This window comes from Siphateles boraxobius, unplaced genomic scaffold (assembly GCF_051911475.1).
Source record: "Siphateles boraxobius isolate OS27281-9 unplaced genomic scaffold, OSU_SipBor_1 91, whole genome shotgun sequence".
Classification (NCBI taxonomy): domain Eukaryota; kingdom Metazoa; phylum Chordata; class Actinopteri; order Cypriniformes; family Leuciscidae; genus Siphateles; species Siphateles boraxobius.
Window position 1 is genome coordinate 90,001 of NW_027509221.1, and position 12,609 is coordinate 102,609.

Genomic DNA, 12,609 nt, shown 5'->3' on the forward strand with positions numbered 1-12,609 from the left:
TAACAGGGTTAAACAGGAAAATGATCAATGATGCAAACAGAGTTCAATTTGGCTGTAAAGCTGCTCTAAAAAGAAAATAGTGTCATTGTTCAGCTGAATTCAGTTCAGTGTTGATTCAGTTCTGTTCAACAACTGTATAAAGTATATCAATTATAAAAATAGTTAATTTTCATTATTAAGCAGCTCTGGAGAAAACAGTGATGTCATTGTCCAGCTCAGCTCAGTTCTCATATAATGGTGTCAATCCAGGCAGATCAATAAAATTAAGAATAAGTGTCGCCAACTAAGCAAGTCAGAGGTGACAGTGGCAAGAACCCAAACTCCATCAGGAGAGAGAAGGAAGAAAAAAAACCAGGCTCAGTCGGGGGGGCAGTTCTCCTCTGGCCAAACAACGAACATGGTGTGTGTTCGGATTCAGGCTGCTTCACAAGTCAGATTGTGGATTGATATCATTCAGAGTATTTTATTCAGCTGTTTCTGCTCGAAGATTGGAAAAGATTACATCAAGGTTAAAGAGTATCAAAACTCAAGAGCAAATGTGAATTTGAGAACTTGTACAATAAATATTTGTAAAATAAAATGTACACTCACAGCTCCAATGTGAAAATCTCAATTAGGCATTTGCAACTTCTCAAATCTGCCATTGCATTTTGTTTAATCAAGTGCACAAGTTAGTTACGCATCTAATATATCGCGAAAATAGTTGCAAAGTCAATGCGTGAAGATTTGAAATAGCACTGGCAGATGAGAAGTTGCAAATGCCTAATTGAGGTTGTACTGTGAATGTGAATGGTCATTGTATATCTGTGAATGGCATTTTACACATTTGTGACTACTTGTCTGCAGCTTCAAATTCAGAATACAGGTTTGTGATTATTGTCTGCGAGTGAAAAATCTCAACATTCAACAGGTTTTCAAAGTTCTCAAATTCACATCTACATGCTCTGGAGTTTTGCTACTCTTTTACCTTCATGAGATCACGCCGGCGTTGATGAGAGGGGAGTTGAAGCTGGCCGTTTGGTCTGTGTGGTGGACTGGTCTGTTCTCGTGGATCTGATCCGATGACTGTGCCGAGGACTGTTGTGTCAACGAGGTCTTCACAGAAGTTTGTTTCTAGGTCCCGTCTAGTTGTGATGTTCTCGTCTGGCATTCAGGCTGTTGGTCATCTTAGGGTGGAGGTCCACCATCTGGTCTGGATGCGGACTAGATCCGGCTGACTACAGTAGCCTAACCTTGGGATAAGAATGAGACAGAGAGATTAACATTAGCGTAAATGCCATTCTTCTTATGATGTAACAAGTACATTTGGTGTAAGCTACCTTTAACGGATGTAAATTATAGAAATGTGAGAGTGTGTTATGTTTATGCTACGTTAAAGAGGTGTGATTTTAATATAGATTTAAACTTATCTTGTGTCTGCCCCTCGATCTGTTGCCAGTTCATCCATCGATCTCCATTTCTGCAGCATTAGACATGAGGGTTTCTCTGAACTGCATCTTTTAAATAAAGGAATAGAAATTGTGAGGTGAATATTAAATCTTAAGCTTTAGTTTAAGCACATAGGTTTGACAAATGTTGTTGCCAGAAGTTCACGCAGCAGTTTAAAATATCGGTAAAACTTTACAATAAGGTCTCATTTGTTAAAAATAAGCTAGTTATTGTTAACTAACATTAACAATGAACAATACATTTTTTACAGTATTTATTCATCTTTGTTAACATTAGTTAATAAAAATACAACTGATTAATTAATAATGTATTAGTAAATGTCAAAATGAAAATGAACTAAGATTAATAAATACTTAAGTATTGTGCATTCTTAGTCCATGTTAAATAATGTAACGTTAGTTAACTTATATTAACGAATGAAACCTTATTGTAGTGTTACCAAAATATCTGTAAAACTGTTGGTGTCAGATTCCAAACAGTGTGTTCAGATGAAACTTCAGTTTACTTTCGCTTATATTCATAGTAACGTTAACATCCCCACTGCGGTAAAAATGTTAAGAACTGCCATTTTAATTAAGTAATACAGAGATACGCTTTAATTATTTTCTTTCACTGAAGTGCACCTGCTCTAAAGCAGATTACGTTACATTCAAGAACACAAGACGTGCCAAAGACAATGAATCAAGAAGCTGCACTTATTTGGCAGCTTCTCTTATGTAACGTTATCTATAACGCTTTTCTGTTTCGGACTCGGAGTTCCCCACAGCAGTGTTAAAACAAAATAATTGTTTAATTTCAGAGTGTAACTTACACGGGTGTAAGTTAATGGAGCAATGACATGGTGGTCAGTGTAGTTCGATTCACAAATAAATGACTCTTTTGAAAGGTTAGTGAATCAAATCAGAAAGAGTTGCCTTAATAGAGAAATACGGCGCTGAAAGCGCAACGTTAACTTACTACGATAATCACTCGTTGAAAAAGACGAATTGACTGACTAAATTTTAGCAAACAAAATGGAATATAACTCAATATCATTTAATTAGCTAACATTACAGTGCACTGGATACATCACAGCAGTTTTTGTAATAAAAAAAATACACAATCATCCTAAAAAGAGACGTAGGCCTATGCCTATAGGCCTTCTCATCAACACTCCCTCCGGAACCGAAGGGTATTCTGATGTTACAGACACAATTATCATCGCAAACATCTATTAAAACAAACTATTTTTTATCTTTACAGTTAAAACATCAAACAACACTAGAACAATAAATGAATTAAATTACTTACTCGTTTTCTTCAGCTGAATGATTCCTCTCGAAATCGTCGGTCTGCGTCTGCATGATCCCCTCAGGATTTAAATTAACCGCCAAAACCTTTTTTCAGGCGGCTGAGTTCCTTAATTCTAGTAGTGGCCCGCTTGTGACAAAACGAACTCGGGCTGATGGTAAATACACTGAGTATGGACCTGACACTAGTACAACTGCTTTCAGCCGATACTGGCCCATACAGAAAAAGCCGTAAGTCAGCCAGATGTGTTATGCACAGTCGGCTCGGATCTGGCCCATTATCTGTTCACCGATGCCGACAGTGAGCCGACAGTAACGTATTTCGGCCGGAATTGGCCCAACTGTGCTTGCTATCTGGGGTTACTGGTAAATGCATTTACCTAACACACTGTAGCCCAATGTCAAAACGTTTTATGTAATTATATTATTAGTATAATAATATATATTACCCACGGCAATGGATCTTGCCTACCCCTAATAATAGATCCATTCCCACTGAGTAGCTGACGGATGTATTCCATCAAAATGGCTGACACGCGGCTAGGGGTCACGTGACTGGGAGATCCCAATAGTAGTAGTTCTCCATCACTACAAAATATAAGACAAAACGTTTAAGTCTCTTCATGGTGGACTGGCTCCCTGGAAGTATGGTGTTCACATTGTAAAACTATAATATTAATGTCTACGATTTAAGCATTTGCAACCTTACTATATTATTCACCTGAATTATGAGTTTTATCAACTAATATTTACAGTATTGAATCAAAACCAAGAACTCTACTCACTCCTGTTATTTTACATTTGACGAACACGACTGAAAGTTCATACATTTATACATATATAATGTCCCGGGGACAGAAACGTCACTCATTCAGTGGAATGGCTCTTGTATATTTCAGGAAACAGTATAAAAGGCCAGAGTCTGGAAATAGTATATTTTGCATATGATGTTTCCCCTCATAGTTACTCAGATCTGGCATTTACTGAGATCGAACCCCACACTGCATTGGACCCGGTTGCTTTATATTCAGCATTAAAATGGAAATTGTCTCGTTTACAGGAAGTGATGTGGCTCTTAAAAGAGCCGTTGGGTTTAGACGCGCGTGCACAGCAGCGGCGGGTTTAAGCGCGCTCTCCGCGGATGCGGCGCGCCAGCTGGATGTCCTTGGGCATGATGGTGACTCTCTTGGCGTGGATGGCGCACAGGTTGGTGTCCTCAAACAGACCCACCAGATAAGCCTCGCTGGCCTCCTGCAGGGCCATGACCGCGGAGCTCTGGAAGCGCAGGTCCGTCTTGAAGTCCTGGGCGATTTCTCTCACCAGCCGCTGGAAAGGCAGTTTGCGGATCAGCAGCTCGGTGGACTTCTGATAGCGGCGGATCTCCCGCAGAGCCACGGTCCCGGGCCGGTACCGATGAGGCTTCTTGACACCGCCGGTGGCGGGCGCGCTCTTCCGCGCTGCTTTAGTCGCGAGCTGCTTCCGCGGGGCTTTGCCGCCGGTGGATTTACGAGCGGTCTGCTTAGTTCTTGCCATCGCTGCAGTTTCTCCCCTCTCGGTCCTGCTCCAGCTAGAAATGCTACGTTCTGGTACACGCCTGCTTTTATAGCATTGGACCGTCACGTGCTCACAGTGTCACGATGATGCAGAGTGTTGTGATTGGCTAGTGTGTGACGTATGCTTATGACTGCTAATCAATGACTGCGCGTTTCCTCTTTTCAAACAAGCGGTTTCCCGCTCAACACGCTTTTGTTCAGTTACTACTTTGTTCTTCAATCAGTGTAACAAACCCATAGGCTTTATTCTCACATTGCTGGATTTATTTGTTCTGAAACACGGGCCTTAATTCCCAGATATTTGATGTGTTTTTGAGTAAAGGGAAACATCTGTTAATGTTTAATGTTCAGTTATGATTGACATTTGAAAGAGTTTCTGATATGTTGAAGTTTTGATCGTTATATTGAGCAGAAGATTAGGGTTTATGGTTATGAATAACTGCATATATTAATACTCTGAAACATGTTGCTTTGTTCATTGAGCAATAACTTTGCTAAATTGATAGTCCAGTACAAGTTTGTTTCTGTGCAAAAATATTTTAATGATATAATATAACTACTTCACATACTTTTGAGACTCAACCTAAAATAAAATAAAAAGCTTATTTCACTAAAAACATTAAATTAATTTAGAAAAAAAAAATCATAGATTAAATAATTTAGGGAATTTTACATGATTTATTCAGGATTCCATAAAAACTTCATAAAGAAATATGACTAATATTGGTAGCATTTTTTTAAGTAAATATCACAAAACATTATTTACAGTGTATACAACAAACATCTAATGCTCATGTGTCCCTTATAACAATTTAATAACTACAACTGTAATATTTATGATAATTCTCACATCTTTATGGGGCGGATATTAAAAATAGACTAATTGTTTGTCTGTGGTCTCTTTTTTATCTTTATAAAAAATGTTTTCAATTAAGATGTTTAACTAAAAACACTATTTTATTGTGTTAGTCTTTAACATGTCAGTGATCAGCAATAAAGGCCTTAATTTTTAATCATCTTCCATATTTTCCCCATAAGAAGAGTTGAGATGAGTGTGTCGGGTTAAAGACTGTAACCGGTTTGAAGGGAGACATTGCCTTAATATGATATTTTTAATTTAGTCTCTCTCTCATATATTGCCCTTCTCTCTGTTCATCTTTTCTTCATGAACAATAAAGTAGGGGTGGAGCCGAACCCGAATACGGTATTCGGAAAGGCACAAATAACGTGTTTTTTACGAATACTTATTTCGAACAAATACTTTAGAAAATATTTGTATTCGGGAACAAGAAAAACTTTATATCAAAAAGCTGCGTTTCCTCACGAGACCGCAGTGCGCGAGTGAGTGAGTGACGTTCAGGAAGAGGTGACTGACACAGGCTGCTCCACACAGCAACAGAGAGGGCTCGGCTGAGCGTTTTTATTATGTTTTTGTTTTTATTACATGGCTTGGTTGAATTCTAATGTAGAATGCGGTCTGTTATTTCCATGGTTATTTCTTAATAACAGACCACTGCTAAGTATAACACACCGTTGCCACGAAAAACAGAGCGTTGCCATGGATTCTAAACGTAGAGACGGAACGGACTATTTTTTTTAGCGGAAGCAATACAATAGTTTTAAAATCAATAAACTCCTTTTTAAATCAATATTTTGAGTCAAATTATTGATTTATTTGGTAGGTAGCCATGTAGTAAAAGGGATAATGTATAGCGAGGTGGTTGTTATAGCGAATACAAACCCTTCAGGCTGATTCAAGACCCCTCCGCTTCGCGTCAGGCTCATAATCAACCGCCTCGCTATACATTATCCCTTACTTATTCTGTCTGTTCAGCGTCCTCCAACAAGGACGGGTGGTGGTGGGATTCATAATGTTCACAATGGTATTTTATTAGTTGTTGGTTTAACCATGGATGAGGTAATGGCTGTTATGTTATTTTCTTTTCAATGACGTTCCTTGGTAGGCTATATGTTCATTGCTGGATTTATATAATTAAAGAATACTTACACTATAACGTAAATTAGAAGTGTAACGCAAAAAAACTAGATTTTTACGCCTATTTTGGATTTTACTCGAATACAAATACAAATACTTTTTCCCCCTCAACAAATACAAATACAGATACAAATACCGGCTGCTTTGCACACCCCTACAATAAAGTCTTTCTGCTGAAGTGATCAGACGCTCCTCAGTGTTTCAGTGACACATTACATCAAATATTATATTCACAACTAAAGTATGAGTTGGCATGATTATATCGTTACTTAAACCATGACCATTTTATTCAAATGATTCATAAATGAAGTGAGAAACAAAAGCTGAACCCCTGAAACAATGGTAAATCTGCAGATGTGTGTCTGGGTCGGAGCTCTTGTAAAAGACAATATAATAAACCTAAATATATGAATAGAAACTTTGATACTTTACTTACCATCTTCTGCACTGCTAAAGGAGCCTGAATGATGTCATTTCCATTAAATCACAAATGGGCATCTTATTAATTAATGATTTAGTCTAAATTATTATGCCTGGTTTTCAGACTGAGGGACATCACTTTATAATATATTAAATATATTTAATTTGAGAAATACATTTTCACAAGTTAATAAATTCTTAGAATATCGCCCCTTTTTTTAAACAATTAGAAATAAGACATTATGAAAAAGAGATCGTGGGGGGGAGCTTAACAGATCATTAATTATTGTCCTCAACCAAACGATATTATGCATTAGTTTGAACAGAAAAGCTCTTTCCGATGAAGTGTGTGGCTCTTAAAAGAGCCGTTGGTCGCCAGAGAGCCAGACTGAGCGCTTATTTGCCCTTGGCGGGCTTCTCGGTCTTCTTGGGCAGCAGCACGGCCTGGATGTTGGGCAACACGCCGCCCTGAGCGATGGTCACTCCGCCCAGAAGCTTGTTCAGCTCCTCGTCATTGCGCACCGCCAGCTGCAGGTGCCGGGGGATGATGCGGGTCTTCTTGTTGTCCCGAGCGGCGTTTCCAGCCAACTCCAGGATCTCCGCGGTCAGATACTCGAGCACAGCCGCCAGATACACAGGAGCTCCGGCACCGACGCGCTCGGCGTAGTTGCCTTTGCGGAGGAGCCTGTGCACACGGCCGACGGGGAACTGCAGCCCTGCCCTGGACGAGCGAGTCTTGGCCTTCGCTCGGGCTTTGCCGCCGGTTTTGCCTCTGCCGCTCATTTTAACACTCAAGATCAACAACCTTCACCGACGAAGTGAACAGAATGAATAATAGCGCGTCCACACACTGTCTTTAAACGAGAGAGCCAGTCGCCCATTGGCTTAGAGTCTGAGAAGATTTCAACCAATCACTGAACTTCCCTCCGAAGCCCAACCCCCCTTCATTATGCAGAGAGAAGAGATGAAACCACTTAAATATTTGTACAAAATTGTAAAAAGTAATCAAAATCACATTATACGCTGTTACCAAAACGTGCTTCACCTTTCACACACTATATTCTGCGCACATTAACGTCTGATACTGTACAGAATAATATTGGAGTTAAATCACTGCTTATTGTTGTTTGTATTGTCACAATTCTGTTGTGCATATATTTTCTGTACTGTTATAAATCTTATTTGAACCGTGATCACTGTCTGAACCCTCATAACCTTTTTGGCCATTTTACCTGTAATCAATTTATTTTGACTAAGTTTAGATATAAAGTGTGTTAAGTATTGACTAACATACTCTAACACTGAGCAATACATATTTATTAATCTTTGTTAATGTTAGTTAATAAAAATACAGCTGTTGTTTGTTCATGTTTTTCACAGTGCATCAACTGATGTTAACAAATACAACCTTTGATTTTAATAATGTATTAGCAAATGTTGAAATTAATATTAACTAAGATTAATAAATGCTGTAGAAGAATAGTTCATTATTAGTTCATGTTAACTAATGAGCCTTATATTAAAGTATTTCGTTCAGATTGCACGAGACCAAGTGGCCTAACTTCATCTTGGCTGTTTGCTTTAATAACACACGAGTTTTGCTCTTTACTCAGAGTCAGTGGGTGGCTCTTAAAAGAGCCGTTGAGAAACAAAGAGGTTTTTATCTCTTCTTGGGAGCTGCCCTTTTCGGCTTGGCGGCTTTAGGCGTTGTCGCCTTCGGTTTCGCAGCCTTGGCCTTCTTCGGGCTCTTGGCTGCTTTCTTAGCGACCGCGGGCTTCTTCGCCTTCTTGGGGCTCTTCGTCGCCTTCTTAGCGGGCTTGGCTGCGGGTTTCTTGGCCTTCTTCGGCGATTTCTTAGCGGCTGCGGGCTTCTTTGCCGCGGCGCTCTTGGGCTTCTTGGCGGCAGCGGGTTTCTTGGCCGCGGGCTTCTTCGCTTTAACAGCCGCGGGCTTCTTCTTGCTCTCGGCTTGCTGCTTGTTGAGCTTGAAGGAGCCCGAGGCGCCGGTTCCTTTGACCTGCACCAGGGTGCCTTTAGTCACCAGGCTCTTGATGGCGACCTTGACGCGGGAGTTGTTCTTCTCCACGTCGTAGCCGCTGGCAGCGAGCGCTTTCTTCAGCGCGGCGAGGGACACGCCGCTCCTCTCCTTGGACGCGGACACCGCTTTGACGATCAGCTCGCCGACGGCTGGACCTGCTTTCTTGGCTTTCGCAGCGGACTTTTTCTTGGGCGCTTTGGCCGGGGAGGCAGCGGCCGGTGCGGGGGCGGTTTCTGCCATCTCTCTCTGTCTCTCTCTGATCGGATGATAATAGACTTTCACACACGGTCTGCTTTCAGCGATCAATGAGCGGCGCTGCGATCTTAAACAACACATGAGAACCTCGTAGACTCAACCTGCCCGCTCGGTGTCTGTGCGCGTGCACGAGCCGCGGACTCTTGTGTTTTCTTCTCTAACATTTGGGCCAAAACTGGAGCGATAAAATAGTTTGTCTCGGCCAAAACAAAGTGAACACCAAGCAGAGGTTCTGGGCTTTCATTAGAGACTAAAATACACGAAGAGGAAATGTTTATTTTGCCTCCGTCAGATCAAATCCAAGGCGAGCATCAGCCGCGGGGAAAAGCCAAGGGTAAATGTGATGGATAGTTTAAATGTAAAAGTGTGTAAAAGTCTGAAGGCGTCCTCTGTGTGTTCAGCAAACAGTCTGAAAGAGACTTTAATGAAATCAGCATCAGTGGGGGTCGTGAGGCTTTGGTACAGATGTTGTTTTGGACCGCTTGAAGCACAGGAACATCCTCCAGAGTCTGTCTGTGACTCTCATCTCTGCCATTATAATCATAATCATCATCAATATATACGTCTGATCACACACAATTAATGTTTTACTTGTTTTCATAAGCGGATGTACATCATATCACGTCAATAATAAATGTAAATCGTCATTTGTTTCTCAGTTTTCGGCTTGTGAATGATGATTGTGTTAAAGCTCATCTGAATGAGTTTCTCATTTAAAATAATTTTTCCTCACTATTTCTTATTTCCCTCCTTGTTCTAGCTTGTGTTTTTCTGGACAATGTTTGAAACTTTGCATTGAATATCTTATCATTGCCTCTTTAAGACTGTATTCTTCCATAAGTATCTGGATAACATCATCTGCTAGATGAATTAATGTAAATAATAAAGCACAGGTCACTCGTTGTAATTTTGTTATGTTTTGATTAAACCAATATTAAAAACTAATTCATACAGTATATGTTTGATATATTTGCACAGATGTTGGAGTTTTGGTCAGACTATATTTAGTTTTCTGACCCAGGAATATATTTTTCTTACTCTTGTTCTTGTGGAAAGAAATGGGTCTCTCATGACACACATTAATTCTATAAATCATCATTATCCTCAAGTTTCACTATATTAGTGAGGATATTATTTGATTCACATGTGAAACCAAATATACTCCATCTCTCTTTAACTCTGAACCAAAACTGAGAAACTTCTCAACCTAAAACAACATATTTGAACATCAATGTTCTTAATATAATTTTGCTCTTGAAACTGATTGTACAACGATAGAGTTATTTTATTCATAAATTAACAGTATCAGTGTTTCCAGCTTTGTTTGGTTGGTTGGACTGAGACTTTGACAACATAAGTGACACAAGGTTTTAAAGGAGTAGTTCATTTTAAAATGAAAATTAGCCCATGATTTACTCACCCTCAAGCCACCTTATGTATATGATTTTTTTTTCTTTATTCTTTATTCTTCTTACAGACAAATACAATCGGAGTTATATTTAAAAATGTCCTGGCTAAAAGTGCATCTATCTATCCATCATAAATGTGCATCTATCCGTCATAAAAGTGCATCTATCCATGATAAAAGTGCATCTATCCGTCATAAAAAGTGCATCTATCCATCATAAAAGTGCATCTATCCATCATAAAAGTGCATCTATCCATCATAAAAGTGCATCTGTCCATGATAAAAGTGCATCTGTCCATCATAAAAAGTGCATCTATCCATCATAAAAGTGCATCTATCCATCATAAAAGTGCATCTATCCATGATAAAAGTGCATCTATCCATGATAAAAGTGCATCTGTCCATCATAAAAGTGCATCTATCCATCATAAAAGTGCATCTATCCATGATAAAATGCATCTATCCATCATATAAGTGCATCTATCCATCATAAAAGTGCATCTATCCATCATAAAAGTGCATCTAATGTTGTGGTTTTCAATCTTTCTGAAAAATAACTTCGCAGAAATCTTTGATGCCAGAAATAATTAGACTTTATTTTCGAACGCCGTTTCGTTCCATAGAACGGCGCTCTAACGCTCTCTGGCCCTCTGGCCTTCCAGCGCGCTCCCGAGTATATTTTGGTTCAGAGTTATATACATAAATCTTCTTCCAAAGAAGGTAGCACACCCTATAGATAGTTTTGGGTAAAGGTCTTTTACCATGTGACTTCTCGGAATAGAATTTTCTGCAGCAAACAACATTCCATTCAAGGTCTTTCACATACACAGAGGAAATCCAAAGTCACAGACAGAAGAAATAATTGTGTCCAAATATATAGCAAAATTACTTGTTTTCTAAATAATAAAATCTTCAACACTATCCATCATAAAAGTGCATCTATCCATGATAAAAGTGCATCTATCCATCATAAAAGTGCATCTATCCATGATAAAAGTGCATCTGTCCATCATAAAAGTGCATCTATCCATCATAAAAGTTCATCTATCCATCATAAAAGTGCATCTATCCATGATAAAAGTGCATCTATCCATCATAAAAGTGCATCTATCCATCATAAAAGTGCATCTATCCATGATAAAAGTGCATCTATCCATGATAAAAGTGCATCTATCCATCATAAAAGTGCATCTATCCGTCATAAAAGTGCATCTATCCATCATAAAAGTGCATCTATCCATCATAAAAGTGCATCTATCATGATAAAAGTGCATCTATCCATCATAAAAGTGCATCTATCATGATAAAAGTGCATCTATCCATCATAAAAGTGCATCTATCCATCATAAAAGTGCATCTATCCATCATAAAAGTGCATCTATCCATCATAAAATGCATCTATCCATCATAAAAGTGCATCTATCCGTCATAAAAGTGCATCTATCCATCATAAAAGTGCATCTATCCATCATAAAAGTGCATCTATCCATCATAAAAGTGCATCTATCCATGATAAAAGTGCATCTATCCATGATAAAAGTGCATCTATCCATGATAAAAGTGCATCTGTCCATCATAAAAGTGCATCTATCCATGATAAAAGTGCATCTATCCATCATAAAAGTGCATCTATCCGTCATAAAAGTGCATCTATCCATGATAAAAGTGCATCTGTCCATGATAAAAGTGCATCTATCCATCATAAAAGTACATCTATCCATCATAAAAGTGCATCTATCCATGATAAAAGTGCATCTATCCATCATAAAAGTGCATCTATCCATGATAAAAGTGCATCTGTCCATCATAAAAGTGCATCTATCCATCATAAAAGTGCATCTACACTCAAAAAAGTGCTCATGGGCATTCATTTGATGACCATAAATAACTCTTTTTAGATCAATTAAAATAATATACATTTATAAGCAGATGTATTTTTGTTTTTTTGAAGAAATGTAACTTTCGACGGATAGACTACTGCTAAAATTGGGTGAGTAAGCTATTTATGACATTTATAACAATAACAATGTAATTTCTTACCCAGTCAGTTAAAATAAGTATGCTTTCCCCCTCTTTACGTGTACTTTGTTGGCGAAGCTGTAAGTTATTCTATGGTGAAAAAAAACCCGTTTCAGTTGACAGTGAAATCATTAGTTAATTACCATTAGCTTTAAGTTTGTGAGATGGAACAATTTTCTGTAATT

General features: G+C 38.7%; 2 protein-coding genes and 1 pseudogene across 2 annotated transcripts; all 3 read right to left on the reverse strand.

Moving 5' to 3' along the window:
- Window positions 1–3,805: 3,805 nt before the first annotated feature.
- LOC143733151 (histone H3) lies at window positions 3,806–4,278 on the reverse strand. The gene has a single exon (XM_077224729.1). The coding sequence runs from the start codon at window positions 4,269–4,271 to the stop codon at window positions 3,861–3,863; it is 411 nt and encodes a 136-aa protein (XP_077080844.1). The 5' UTR covers window positions 4,272–4,278; the 3' UTR covers window positions 3,806–3,860.
- Window positions 4,279–6,973: 2,695 nt separating this feature from the next.
- Window positions 6,974–7,520, reverse strand: LOC143733154 (histone H2A). The gene has a single exon (XM_077224731.1). The coding sequence runs from the start codon at window positions 7,488–7,490 to the stop codon at window positions 7,104–7,106; it is 387 nt and encodes a 128-aa protein (XP_077080846.1). The 5' UTR covers window positions 7,491–7,520; the 3' UTR covers window positions 6,974–7,103.
- Window positions 7,521–8,275: 755 nt separating this feature from the next.
- On the reverse strand, window positions 8,276–9,030 carry LOC143733148 (histone H1 pseudogene; annotated as a pseudogene).
- Window positions 9,031–12,609: the final 3,579 nt, after the last annotated feature.